The 14,827-nt window shown below is 56.6% G+C and overlaps 1 protein-coding gene across 1 annotated transcript in view; it reads right to left on the bottom strand.

The window, feature by feature from the left end:
* Positions 1-2,301: 2,301 nt before the first annotated feature.
* The window catches only part of MYT1L (myelin transcription factor 1 like), a 128,193-nt gene continuing 115,667 nt past the window's right edge, over positions 2,302-14,827 (bottom strand). Inside the window, exons 18-20 of the mRNA XM_004582577.4 lie at positions 12,610-12,713; positions 5,035-5,178; positions 2,302-4,847 (exon numbers count right to left, since the gene is read on the bottom strand). Coding sequence (XP_004582634.2) covers positions 4,707-4,847; positions 5,035-5,178; positions 12,610-12,713 — 389 coding nt within the window. The 3' untranslated portion in view covers positions 2,302-4,706. The remainder of the gene's footprint in view (positions 4,848-5,034; positions 5,179-12,609; positions 12,714-14,827) is intronic.

Here is a 14,827-nt window from a genome sequence, read left to right as displayed (position 1 = left end):
TTGAAGTAGCTGGGGCTTCCCAAGTCAAGCGGGAGTATTGACGTCCTACCTGCTGAGGCTCTGGGAACTACGGGCATTGCTGTCTGGCAGACCTAGAGTTGGCCAGGCCCAGAGCCCTGGACAGATGGGTCTGAGAATGTCCTGGGCAGCTGGCCGTGGTCATCTTGCAAGGCCAGTGACCCCCATCTGGGGCACAGGTCTCTGGCTCTGAGGCCCGGGACCACTTTCAAGCTTCCTTGACACTGAAAGGTAATGAGCATGTTGCCAGCCTGGCTTGGACAGCATGGCTTCCACTGGCTGCTGCTTGCCTCTGCCCCACAGTCTGTACCCACGCTCATCCTAACAGAGTCCCGGGGCACTGACCTCTGATCCCCACAGCTCACCTGACCCCTGAGATTGGCAGCCAGGGTGCAAGTCCCTGCCACCAGTTTTGCCCACCGTAGGGTCCTGAGCCCCAGCCGGACAGGACCATGGGAATGCCCACTGGATGGGGTGGGAGGCTCCTGTCCACAGAGGACCTTCTGGGACTTAGGGCAGTGTCAAGCTTAGAAATTAGTGGCTATTGGTGGCATGCCTGTCTGTGATTGCTGTGGCAGGCCAGGCCCTGCCATCTCCAACCTCAGGGCGGCGGGCAGGGCAGCCCCATGCCTGCCTGTGTGGTAGTGGGGAGGGTGGTCTGGAAAGACTCCCAAGGGCCCGCGCTGAAGGTCTGTTTTGCACGCCTCCCGGGATCCTCCATGCGACCCCACATGACCCTGCATGATCCCACACCACCATGTATGATCCCATGCAATCCCACAGGATCCCATATGACCCCATGTGACCCCTTACTACCCCACACAACCTCGCCCAATCCTCCACAGTCTCCACATTGCTCCCCTACCCCCTACTCTCAGAGCCACCAATGCTGCCCTGGACCTCCAAAACCATGTGAGAAAAAACTTTCTCTGCCCTGAGCAGCTGTAGCCCCAGAGAAAGCCCTTGGAAATACATCTTGGATGTTTACAGGCATTCCAATGGATATTGTCTTCAAATTTCATAGTGTTTTCGGGGGTTAGTGTCATTTTAGTCTCAGAGCAGATGCTGGAAATGTGGCTGAAGCCTTGTTAGGGTGTGTCTGAGGTCATTCCTGCACACAATGACTTGACTGCCCTCCTGTGGGCTGATGTGTGGAACTGACGCTGCGTCATCTTCCCACACTCAGGTGGCAAACAGTGGCAGGCCTTCACATGCCGTGTGCATGGTGTGACACTCTGAGGTCACGGCTCCCTCTTAACCTGTTGGGAGATGGCTCTTGGTGAGCTCATTTAGAAATATGTAGGACCCAGTGCGGTGGCCTAATAGCTAAAATCCTTGCTTTGCACACGCCGGGATCCCGTATGGGTGCTAGTTCTAATCCTATCAGTCCTGCTTCCCATCCAGCTCTCTGTTTGTGGCCTGGGAAAGCAGTCGAGGACGGCCCAAAGCCTTGGGACCCTGCACCCGTGTGGGAGACCTGGAAATAGCTCCTGGGCTCTGGTTTCAGATGGGTGCAGCTCCGACCATTGCGGCCACTTGGGAAGTGAATCAGCTGACGAAAGATGTTCCTCTCTGTCTCTCCTCCTCTCTGTATATCTGACTTTCCAATAATAATAAAATAAATCATCAAAAAAAAAAAAAGAAAGAAAAGACATGTGTTGGGAAACAACTGGCCAGACGGCGTTCTGGGGCTGGGGGAGGCCGAGGGCGCTCTAGGATAAGGAACTGGAAGGACGAGGACAGTTACAGAGCAGTGGGGGGCCCTGAGTGGAGACGGACACAGATGCAGACATGTGGCAACTGTGGGCCTGGGCAGACCACGGTTGCGCAGGGCATGGCGTGACAGGTGCTGTCCTGGGGGGCCACAGCAGGAATGAACATGGTCAGGACGCAAGCCACTCAGTGGGGTTGTGGCCACGTGTACTCTGGCTGGCCACGGACAGTCACATGCAACGGACCGGCTGTGGGGGGAGGGGAGGGGCCCGCCCAGGACTTGCCAACGCCAGTCAAGACGCAGACCCAGGCGAGAGATCCCTCGTGCTACAAACGTGGCAACACCTTTTTTATTTAGATTAAGATGTGTTAACATCCAGCATGACAAAATTTGTACAAAGTTCACAATTTAAAAATGAATTATCACAGCAACTTGTGATTCCACACATTTATAGCAAAATTAAAGTGTCAACAAACCCATGCCGTGTCGTACAAAAATAAATCAAACTTCAGTTCCACAGAGAGCACAATAAATAGTTTATACAAAATTCTGTTTTAATAAATGGTTACTTAAATTAACTTAGAAATGAATATGAACAATAAGTTATAATAAATAAACTCTGATGACTCACAATAATCCCATATGAAAGGTCAGCATTCTAATGTGTGACACTTGTGACCCTATATAACAGTCACGGTGACTTCTGATTGGATATTATGGACCAACGTTACATGAGCAGCAGGTTGTGCTTCAAATCCCCCTTCCATTGTACATAGGTGATAACAAGAATCCAAAACGGAACTACCTATTACTCTACTAAAAGCATTAATATATCGGCAAAAAAGCTGCAGACGACGCTGTGGGCAAATGCATATGCCGCTACGGACAGGGGCCCTCCTGGGGCCGGGCCCCAGACCATATATATATATATATATATACGTGTGTTTATGTATATAATTTATTTATATATATATATGGCATCTCGTGACGTCGAGCACCTTGCTTCAGCTCTCTGAAGGCAATTCGGAGCGTGGCAGCTGCGGCTGATCGCACAACAGAAAGAGGGCGCTGTACAGAGAGGATGCTGCAGAACCCCGAGTCAGGACACGCCCTTCCCCAGCTGGTGCTTCGAGTCCTCGCGGAAAACTGCAAGCTTTGTACAGTGAGCAGGATATAAAGTGCCGCTGGGATATACATCTCTTTGTACATATATATACCGAGGTTGAGTATTGTATCAGAGTATTTGTCGTGAGATCCCTGTAGTCTCCCTTAGCAACCGTCGCGGTCAGCCGAGTGGGCCTCCTCTATAACCATCCAGGTTCAGCGTCACAAGGAATTGCACACCTCCGTACGGATATAGGACAAGGGAAGTGCAAATAGTCGGCTGGCACATTGCGGGGACAATGACCCTGTAAGTCCTGTTCTGCTAAAAATATTTTTTTAAATTTTTACAAAACCCATCTTTTTTATTTCATAACAAAATTTTAAAGTACTTTTGTACTTCCTGCATAACATCAAGACATGGAAGGAAGAGATGCTACCGAATGGAAATCAAGTCAACATCAGAAAACACAACACATCTTCGAAGGACCCCGCAGAGGACACGCAGGAGTCCAAAGTGGTCTTATGCATACATATAGTGCAGTCATTTGGAGTAAAACAATCAAATCTGAAAGGTACAAACAAGTCTAAGATGATCTAGTTTAAAGCAAAAAAAGTGCTGAAGTATATTTAGTTACTATTAAACTCTGATTGCATTCATTCTTAGAGTAGGTCACAGGTTGACCAAGCCAGGCGCTGTGAATGCTCTATGGCCAACTGGCCTCCACCCCAGGGCAGCCCCTAAGCGTCGTGGTGGGAGCGTTTGGTCAAAGTCACGCTTGGGGCAGGGGCTGGGCGAGAAATTCCACCAAATCCCTTTCTCACCAGGAACCCGAATGCTCACAGTCATTCGCCTTGATCCCTCAAGTGTGAAATCATAGCAACAACAACAAGAAGGGGGCCTTTTTAAGTGTGAGGAGGGGAAATAAGCGCTCGTAACCATCTTTCCGCTTAGATGGAAAACCACACAGATTCTGGAAGGTGAGCTACAGTGCGAGAACAGACGGTTGGGGGCACGGACCCTAGGGACATAAGAGAGGCTGTTCCAGAGTTTATTGAAAATGAGAAGGGAGATCTTCGTGGCGTCCGCCTCTGACAAGCCCCTGTGCTAACAGCAGTGTCCACAGTGAGCTAACTGACAAGTGCTGTTGGAGCTGCTTTGAGTCTTCCGCCAAGTTTCCATGGCTTGATGTTGTCTTACAATAAATTACTTATTTCATGTCTTACAGTTAATCCACATGCCATTTCCTTGGAATGCAAAAAACCTCACTTACTGCCCCCACCATACACCATCCTCCTAAAACAAACAAACAAAAACATCACATAATATTTCCAGGCATTGTTCAAAAATAAAGCATTTTTTGCAACCAATTCCTGCTATGAAACAATATGCACACAAAATGTATTTCTTAAGTTCCATAAAAGTCCTCCAACATGAGGCAAAATGATAGTGTTTAACACGTGGCCACAGGGGCCACGCCTGATCATCCAAAGCTGTGGGTGTGGGTTTTTTTTTTCATTTTTTTCCTTTTTGTCCATTTCAGTTCAAAATACTAAAACATTTACTCACTAAAGCATTAAAAAGAATTTACACTCTATTTATTTTGATCCGCTTACCTCTTCAGAAATATATATACCCCCAAATGTGCATACAATAGCAGCTATAAACATTACATGGCATATCACACTATGTCAGCTTATATGAAAACGTACAAAATGTGAATGTATTCCAAAACTAGTCTGCAGGTGCTATCCTTAAAGCAAGACGTGAAACCATTATGAAGTCTCGTAAGCATCACACTGCTTCAGACAGGAATGGATATAGAACGCTTTCTTGCAAAACAAGAGGCATCCTTTGCTCTAGAGCAGCTGTTCACACCTGAATTCCTCTCACAGCCTGCTTTATATTTTCCAGTAGGGCTTTATTTTCTGGACTCTGATAACGGTCTTGATTTGTATACATTTCCGTCAAAGTAGTCACGTAAGCATCAAAATTTTGTTCATTGATTGGATCCTACGAGATATTAAATAGTAGTTCATACACAGCTTTTACTTTCTTAATAGTATATTCACACAAGCATAACACAGTATCATAGCGCAGTGCTACTGTTCTCATCTTACTGACAAGGCCCAGTCAGAGCACACTCCGCTGGATGGGCTCGCTCACGGTTTGGGGTGCTGGGTGGCGCCCGGTCACTTACCATGTGGGGCAGCTGGATGTTGGCCAGGCTGTGGATCAGGGACTGGCTGAGGTTGGCCAGCTCGTGCAGGAGGGACTCGTTCTGCTGCTCAATCACCTTGTTCTCCTCCTCGATGCTCTTGAGGTTGCTCTCCATGGTGGTGATCTGAAATAGACAGCGCCATGTGGCCCCAGGCGCCTGGCAGCCAGGGGCCTGCGCGTGGGTACACTTTGCCACGCTTTCTGCTGGAGCCAACCGGGTGTGGCAGTGCCCAACTCTGCCAGCAGGACTGGGGAAGGGAGTGTTGGCTTTCCCTGTGCTTTCCCACTCCCCCCGCTACCTGAGGGGGCTGCATTAACAGTGAGCCTGCATCGTGTCTACCCTTAAGGACTTTGTTTAGCCCAGACCTAATTCTGCCACAAGCAGGCCAAGGCTGACTTCCTTTGGGGCCTGGCACTGTCTGTCCCACGCCGCCAGCAGGCCCTGGGGACATGCCCATCAGGTCTCGGGGATAGGGGTGGGGGCCAGCATGGCTTCCTGGTTCCAGGGCTCAGGGAGCCGCTGGCAGGTGCCAACATCAAGAGTTTGCAGGGCTTGACACGCACATGAGGCGGTGACTTCTGGGATGTGGGGTCATGTCCCAGGCGGCGGTGTCCGCGGCTCTGCCCGGGCTCCGCTGGTCTGCGCCTCGTCTACTTCTTGCACAAGTCTCTCTCTCTTCTCCCTCTGCTGCTGAAACTGCAGTGTTGCCTTCAATGCCACGGTTCCCACCTTCTCCCTGTCACTCAAGCCGGGCCCCGCCCCTCAGGGTGGGCCGACGGGGTGGGAGGGTTCCCTGGGAAGCTATGGTACCACATTCTCCAGGGCTCTCTGTCTCAGGTTCTCTCAGGCACATCCTGATGACTTCCCTGCCTGTGTTTGTGCTGTTGGCTTAGTTTTTTTAAAATTGCTTTTATTTCATTTGAAAGACTGAGAGAAGAGAGGTCTTCCATCTGCTGGCTCGCACCCCGAAGGCTGGAGCCCAGGCAGGCCGATGCCAGGGGCCTGGGATGACATGTGGGTCTTCCCCACAGCTGGCAGAGACCCAACACCTGCAGTCCTGCCCTATTGTCTCTCAGGATGTGCGTTAGCAGGAAGCTGGTGTGAAGACAGAGGAGCCAGACGCAAGCCAGGCCCTCCAATAGGAGACGCAGACTGGGGTGTGCAGCATGTGGTGCTGCCCACGTGGACTATCCGCTCCGCTGACCCCGAGGGCGGTCTTTGTGCCTGATGTCTACACCGAGGATCCACACTGCATCCTGCAGGGCTGCGTGCCCAGGGCACTACCACCCGCCTGAGCTTTGGAGCCCCTGCCTCTCACCAGCACACAGGATCAGTACACACCTGAGCCTGACGCAGCTTCACCCTGGGGTCCCTGATGACCACCCTCGCTGAGCCCATGGCTCTCCACAGACCCTCAGCAGCCCAGGAGCAGTCCAGCCTCCTTGTGTGGACAGCACTCTGCCCTGCGGAGTCTGAACAAACACTCAGGTCAGGCCACAGAGAGCCAAATCACAGACAGCCGGGGCATGGAGATTCAGGCCACTGAGAGCTGGGCCACTGAGAGCCAGGCCACGGAGAGCCAGGCCATGGAGAGCTGGGCCATGGAGAGCCGGGCCATTGAGAGCCGGGCCATTGAGAGCCAGGCCATGGAGAGCTGAGCCACTGAGAGCCAGGCCATGGAGAGCTGGGCCACTGAGAGCCAGGCCACGGAGAGCCAGGCCATGGAGAGCTGGGCCACTGAGAGCCAGGCCACTGAGAGCCAGGCCATGGAGAGCTGGGCCATGGGGAGCCAGGCCATGGGGAGCCGGGCCACTGAGAGCCAGGCCATGGAGAGCTGGGCCACTGAGAGCCAGGCCATGGAGAGCCGGGCCATGGAGAGCTGAGCCACTGAGAGTCAGGCCACTGAGAGCCAGGCCATGGAGAGCCGGGCCACCGAGAGCCGGGCCACTGAGAGCCAGGCCATGGAGAGCCGGGCCACTGAGAGCTGGGCCACTGAGAGCCGGGCCACTGAGAGCCAGGCCATGGAGAGCTGGGCCACTGAGAGCCAGGCCACGGAGAGCCAGGCCATGGAGAGCCGGGCCACTGAGAGCCGGGCCACTGAGAGCCGGGCCATGGAGAGCTGGGCCACTGAGAGCCAGGCCATGGAGAGCCGGGCCACTGAGAGCCGGGCCATGGAGAGCCGGGCCATGGAGAGCTGGGCCACTGAGAGCCAGGCCATGGAGAGCCGGGCCACTGAGAGCTGGGCCACTGAGAGCCGGGCCACTGAGAGCCAGGCCATGGAGAGCCGGGCCACTGAGAGCCAGGCCACGGAGAGCCGGGCCACTGAGAGCCGGGCCACTGAGAGCCGGGCCATGGAGAGCTGGGCCACTGAGAGCCAGGCCATGGAGAGCCAGGCCACTGAGAGCCGGGCCATGGAGAGCCAGGCCATGGAGAGCTGGGCCACTGAGAGACAGGCCATGGAGAGCCGGGCCACTGAGAGCCGGGCCATGGGGAGCCGGGCCACTGAGAGCCAGGCCATGGGGAGCTGGGCCACTGAGAGCCAGGCCATGGAGAGCTGGGCCACTGAGAGCCGGGCCATGGGGAGCCGGGCCACTGAGAGCCAGGCCATGGAGAGCTGGGCCACAGGGAGCCAGGCCATGGAGAGCCAGGCCATGGAGAGCTGGGCCACTGAGAGCCAGGCCACGGAGAGCTGGACCACACAGCTATGGCTCAAATGCCATAGCTTACCTCTCCTGAGCTGGCCCAGCATCATGAGCCTGTATCTGTTCCAGAGAGGATCTGGGGATACAGACTAGAGCTTCCCACATTTTACAGCCTCACCCCAGCCAAGGATGGTCACAGAGGCTCCGCTGGCGTGGGTAGCCACACCAGGCCAGGAGCCTAAGCACAGTCCCTCACACTCAGGTCCCAGGTCCCCAACAGCCACGTGCCCTCCCAAGCCGGAAGCATCAGACTGCCTCCCACCTGTCTCCAGGCCAAGCAGCTTTATGCTACCAGCTGGTCTTTGTTCCCTATGCTTTCTTCAGTTCTGTCTGCACAGCCAGCCTCCCCGGGTCTGCTCAGGATCACCATGCTTGACTGCAGAGACTCCAGTATGCAAATAAAGCTAGGGCACCCTGTGTGAGTTTGCTGTGACCCCATCACCACCAGGTCTGTGTCAGCATCTGCAGTTGCAGCACTGAGCCCCACTCTCCCTGTCCCAGGTCTCCCTGGACTGCAGGGCCGGCAGGCTCTGGCCTCGTGAGCAGGAAGCAGCTCAGGCTCATGGGCATCTGGTTCCTGCAGCTGCTGCTGAAGTCCCAGGGACTCGGCTGGGAACCCTGCAAGGGGTGGCGGGGTGCCCCTGGCATGGGAGGGACTGATCACACTCTCATGTTGGCTGACATGCAGTAAACCCCCATTCGAGGCGCCTCACACTGCACTGTTCACACAGGCAGGGTCTGCTCGGCGTGTGGAGCACAGGGCAGCTGGTGAGTGGCCAGCTTCTGTCAGGTTTTACTCCCATGGCCAGTTCTGAAGGCCAGGGAAGAGTGATGCCGCCCCCTCCCCTGTCGCTGACAGCAGGGCCTCCGTGAGACATCCCTATATAACCTAAGATCGAGTTTTGGGGGAGATTTGGCTACAACGGACTGCTTCCTAGAGCCACTCTGTCCCTGGCAGTCCGGCAGGCCACAGGGGGGCAGCGTTCTCTTCCTCGCCCGAGGCAGTAGCTCACACCTGGGGGCTGAGCACTCTGGCGTACTCACAGAAGCCTCTTTACCATCCACCTCTAGTGGAACAAGATGGGAAGTGTTGGGGCTGGTATTGTGGCACAGCGTCTTAAACTGCCATCTGTGACATTGCATCCTACATAGGGGTCTGGCTGCCGCACTGCTGGTCCGGCTCCCTGCCAATGGCCGTGGGAGGCAATGGAGAACGACCCATAAGCCTGGCCCTGGCATCCATCCCAGGGACCAGGATGAGGCTCCTGGCTCCTGGCCTTAACCTGGCTAATTCAGTCATTTGGCAAATGAACCAGTAGATGGGTATCTCTCTCTCTAGCTCTCTCTCGCTCTGTGGCTCTCTCTCTCTCCCTCTGTATCTGCCTTTAAAATAAGTAAATAAATTAAAAAAAAAAAAAGGAAGGAAGGAAGAGAAAAGAAAAGACAAAGAGAAACAGAGGGCTGGGCCTTAGGCTGACTTACGGGGTCCAGGAATGCCTTCTGCCGGTTTGAACAGTTAGGAGAAAACCCAAACGACACCACCATGGTGAGATGCAGACACCACAGGCAATCTGCCAGCAGTGCCCACAGGACAGCCCTGGCTGCTGGTCGAGACCTGGGTGCTAGGCTGCCTTGGACACAGCAGGGCATGGTCCAGAGCCTCACATGCGTGCCATGGATTGGGGTCAACGCCCTGACGTGCTTTAGCAGCGTCCCCGCAGCCTTAACAGCGGGGCCAGAGCCGGATCTGGAGCCAAGGGAGTGTGGCTTCCATGCTGCAGCTCCAGAGGGAGCCGGGGGCCTCACAAGGTCAGAATGGGGCAGCTGCCAAGGGTGGCCCAGCATGGGGCTGGAAGCTGTGATCCTTCCCGCTGCTCCCCCTGTTCCATCTGTCTGTGTAAGGTAATTCTCTTCAGCACTCCAACTCTTCCCCTGCTGCTCCCCAAGGACTCCGAGGCCCAGGGCCAGGCCTTGGAGCCCTCCCTCATCCCTACCACTGGTGTCTGGGGACCCTGGGTATCTTCCCACAAACCCCGTGTGTGTCTCCCACCCACAGGACTCATGGAAACATCACATACTCGCAGCTGCTCGCAGGCACGCAGGTGCCTCGCACCGTCCCCTACTTCCTATTTTCTGGTAGACACCCCCACCCCTGCATTCTGATTAGTGTGTGGGTGGCAGCCCTGGAATCTCCAGGGGAGAAGCCTTCTAACCCTGCTGGTGTGAGCTGAGATGAGGAGCTGCCAGGGGACTTGGGTTCAGCCTAGATGCCTGGACACCGCCACCACCACGGAGCACCAGTGGGGACCCCAGGGCAGCTCCAGTGCAGAGCCCAGGAGCCAGACAGACTCCTCCTCAGGCTATGGTGTGCAAGGGTGGGGCCTGCACTTCTGAGCAAGTTTGCTCTCACCTGACCCTCAACCCTGCTCAAACACATTCCAGACTTCTGAGCTCAGCCACAGAGGCAGCAGTGTGGAGGATCGTGTGGACCCCGAGTCCCGTCTCAGGCCTACAAGCCTTCTGCAGAGACCAGCTGTCTGGGCAGGGATCCGAGCCTCAGAGGGTGAGCACATAGGTCCTCCCCGGCCCGCCACTCCTCCCCCCGAAAGCACACACGCTGCTCTACTCTTTAGCCAGCCGGGTCCCTCCTGGTGCCCCTTGTCTGGGGCAGCTGAGGGCTCCTGCCCTCCAACTCCAGGGAAGCACAGGGCGAGTGGCCGGCTCCCTGTCATGCTGTGTCCTGGCTGGTCTGAGTTCTGAGCTTGCTGTCCTCCCTCCCCACCAATCCTAGGCATCTGGTCTCAAGGGGAGTGCCAGGACTGACTGGCCAGAGGAGAGACTGCACTGCTTTGTCTGTCTGGGCTGCAGCACTTGGGGTGGGGCTAGGAGGAAAGCCAACTCCAGAAGAGGCACCAGAACGGGACCTGACCTGTCCAAAGGCCCTGGGTCACGGGCAGAGCTCAGCCTGGAGCCCAGGAAAGGGTGCATTTGGAGAATCCTAACCCACGGTCCCAGTGTCTTGGTGGCCGGACTCGTCCTGGCACAGTAAGATGCCTGAGGAGCGCGTGGGGACATGGCTGCTCTGTCCACCTGAGGACTCTTCCTTCAGGGTGTCAGTGGATGTCTTAGATTCCAGAAAGGCCCTGCAGGAGCTGTGGCATCAATTAAAAGGAAAGGCAGGTGGGCCTCGTGGGTGCCTCCTCTCCCTCCCCAAAGAAGCCCGGCCATCACATGTGCGCTGTCGGACACCAGCGGCTCTATCAGGCAATGTTATCTGCAGTGGCCACTGGCCAAGTGTGGCTGGGGGGGAGGAGGCTGAAGGACCACGAACATCGGGGAAAGGGGCCTGGCTCAGCAGGAAGGAGCCACTCCAGGAAGTGGTCAGGAGGTCATCATGAGCTGTGCACCCACTCCGCCCCCCCAGGTCCTGGGCTGGGCTGGGCATGCTCAGTGGCAGGGCTCCTGCCCACCTGCCAGGACAGACACGGGGCTTGGATGAGGCTCTTTAGGAAAGCCCTGCCTGCTTCCAAAGCACCTGGCTTTGGAAAGGGGCACTTGGCCAGGCCATGTGGGCTCAGGAAAGGCCCTCAGAACAGCTTTTGGGAACAGTCTCCCAGGCCTCCTGGGGAGGTGAGGTGTCACCAGAAGGCCTTCCCAGCAGCCCTGTGGGCAGCAGAGCTGCTCACCTAGATGCCATCCTGGGCGCCCACTGAGACCATGGCTGACTTGCTCTGTTGCTTTCTTTGCTCGGGCCCCATGCTGGAGGCTGTGTTCCTGGGGAGATACCCCTCAGAGCAGAGTGGCACTGCTGGCCGCAGCCTCACTGGCCTCAAAGACGCACCTGTGAGACGTGGCTGGGCACACCTCCAGGATCCCCTGGTCTGCTCCTCACTTAGCTGAGCTAGCTTCCCAGGAAGTGTCTTCAGGTTCAGCCCAGGTATACCCAGGAGCCTGGGTGGGGCCTGGGGCTAGGACATGAAGCAGTGAGGACGGGGCAGTACACGGGGCGTGGGCAGACAAGGTGCAGCTGGTTCTGGCTGCGGTGTGCCCTGCTGTCCTGAGGGACTTTCACTCTGGAGGGACTCTTACCTGTGGCTCCTGAAGATGGCTGCTCTGCCAGAGGCATTCAGTAGGTGCTCCACACACGCTCGCGCCCTGCCCTCCCGCCCCACAGCAGCTCTGTCAGGGCGTCTGGAGGGGTTGAGACTCCCCCGACAGAGGCAGGGGCAGACCCCGCTGTCCCGAGCACCCAGATGCCTTGTGAGAGATCCTGGGACTGGGGGCTGTCCAGGGGAAGCACAACCCTGGGGCTTGGGGAGCCAGGGTCCCTGGAAGCTCTGTGGTAGCACACAGGCAGAGACCCAAGCGTGCGGCCTTGCAGGAGCCCCTGGATAGGGGAAGTGGACCCGACAGCGGGCACCCTGGGCACAGGCAGGAGCTGTATGGACCCTGACAGCGGGCACCCTGGGCACGGGTGGGAGCTGCATGGACCCCCACAGCGGGCACCCTGGGCACAGGCAGGAGCTATATGGACCCCCACAGCGGGCACCCTGGGCACAGGCAGGAGCTGTATGGACCCCGACAGTGGGCACCCTGGGCACAGGTGGGAGCTGCATGGACCCTGACAGCGGGCACCCTGGGCATGGGCAGGAGCTGCATGGACCCCGACAGTGGGCACCCTGGGCATGGGCGGGAGCTGTATGGACCCTGACAGCGGGCACCCTGGGCATGGGCGGGAGCTGCATGGACCCCGACAGTGGGCACCCTGGGCATGGGCAGGAGCTGTATGGACCCTGACAGCGGGCACCCTGGGCATGGGCAGGAGCTGCATTGAGGCCTCACAGACTGTTACCTGAGTCCTAAGCTTGATCATGTCAGCCTCCATCTGGGAATTGGACTCATTCAGCTCCTTAATCTCTTCATCTAGCTGCTTGATTTCTTCATCGTTCTCTATTCCTGCCATGAGAAATGCATATGTCAAAATAATTGTTCTTCCTGCCTTTGGAACAGAATCTGCTTCCCAAAGCCCAGGAGCTGAGGAAAGGGAGAAGTTGGCTGGCATGCTTGGGACGGTAACCCCGAGAGGCCAGGGCACCAGCCTGGGCTTGCAGAGGCCCCGATGTTCTGCCTCGGGATCCAGCAGGCCAGGCAGACTCCCTCCCTCCCTGTCTCCCGTGTAAACACCTGCATGGAGCCCTCTGAGACTCAGGGTGGAGCGCAAACAATATTCACAAGGAGGAAGCTAAGGGCGTGAAGGGCAGGGGCCAAACACAGGTTGAGCCAGCAGCCACACAAGGCTCTCTGAGCCTCTGACCTTTAACCCAAAACCCCTCATTTAAAGGGGCAGCAGTCAGAGCTGTCCACCCACAGAGCATCACCTGAGGCACAGGAGCAGTGAGGCGTGCACCTGCTGTGGCGGAGGCCAGCAGCACTCACTCCCCTGCAGTCACATTCGGCTGCAGGCAGTGCTGTGCTGTCTGCATCCAGACCCACCTCCCTCCTGCCTTGGGCCAAGCACATGCTGCCACAGGAATCCTCCAAGCCCAGGGCAGGGCTGTGCTGGGTATGAGGAAGCCACACTTAAAACCAGTGGAAAATGCATCCAGTCTCAGGGGCGCCGGGCAGGCAAGCACTGGTTCAATCTTTGCCAATGGAAGGGACACGGTCATCCAGAGACATGGCCCAGGGTCACCCCAGACATAAGTAGAGCCTCACTGGATGTGGTGAGCCCTGGGTTGCCCCAGTAGACACTGGGGAGCAAGAGCAAGGGCCAGCTGTGGGGCCGCATGACATGGCTGCAGGTGCTGTTGGGAACAGCAGCACAGCAGGCGTCTTTCTTCCCCGCCAGGTCACAGGCCACAGTGCAGGCCAAGGTCAGTCTCCTGGGATCTGCTTCCTCCGGAGCTTGGTTGAGTGGTCCAGTTCTCCGTGGGCCAGGCCAGCAGGGCTGCCAGCTGGCAGCTGTGAGCAGCCAGGCCATGCTCTGTATCCGGGTTGTTCCCTCAGACACTCAGCTGCGGGTCAGGCAAGCCTGCAGCACGGACCGCAGCCCCTCCCAGGGTCCTGCCATCTTTCAGGATACGGATTGGAAGTGTCCAACAAGATGCACGCTGAGGGCCCTGGGCCCCAAGGCAAGAAGGCAGTGGGGCAGGCATCGTGGAACAGACCTTGCATCCCCAAGCAAACGGTGGACGCCCACAGACATCCCGAGCCAGGGCTCTGTGGCATGAGGCTCCTGTCTTTCAGGCCTCCTCTTCCTCCAACTGTGCCTCCTGGCTTTCACCCACCAGGTGGTTTCTTGGTGCTTTCCTGAGCAACATCTGTGGCCCATGCCCTGCACTGCCATGTGCAGACCCAGGCTGTTCTGTGCAATAGGCACTCTTTCTCCCAGGAACCCAGGCCTGGCCCTTAGGCTCTCTGCAAGGAAGATGGCACCAACAAGCAGTCACAAGCTCTCCTTACAAATGCCATAAACATTTAGACCTGCGAGGATGATGTGAGGGCATAGCCGTGTCAAGCCTCTGCCTGTGGTACTGACATTCTACACAAGCGCCAGTTCAAGTCCCCTGGAGGCTCTGTTTTTGATCCAGCTCCCTGCTACTGGTTTGGGAAAGCAGCAGAGGATGGGCCAGGGCCTTGGGCCCCTGCACCCATATCAAAGCCCTGGAAAGAAGCTCCTGGCTCCTGGTTTCAGATGGGCTCAGGCCATGGCGGCCACTTAGGAGTGAGTCAGTGGACTCACTGTAAATCTGCCTTTCCAATAAAAATAAAATAAAATTACAAACATAATTTCATATTTGAGTTTGCCTGGGACAGCAGGAGACACAAACTGCAACGACAGGTGAACTTTACCCGGAGTCCCGGCTGCCAGCCGGGTGCTGGTCGCTGCGGGACAGCCCCGTGGCTTTGGGCTGTTTTCTGCAGTTCTCCCTGCTCCCAGCCCAGGGCTGCACTTCTACGGGCCAGTGAGGGTGATTAAGGTGACCGGGATGGCAAAGGGGCTCTGTCCTGCTGAGTCGCTGGTGGAGACGAGAGATTGTTAAAGCACCAAAAACTCCTGAGCTGTATGT

The sequence above is a fragment of the Ochotona princeps genome, chromosome 8, assembly GCF_030435755.1.
Source record: "Ochotona princeps isolate mOchPri1 chromosome 8, mOchPri1.hap1, whole genome shotgun sequence".
Lineage (NCBI taxonomy): Eukaryota > Metazoa > Chordata > Mammalia > Lagomorpha > Ochotonidae > Ochotona > Ochotona princeps.
This window is presented reverse-complemented; position numbering and strand designations above follow the sequence as displayed.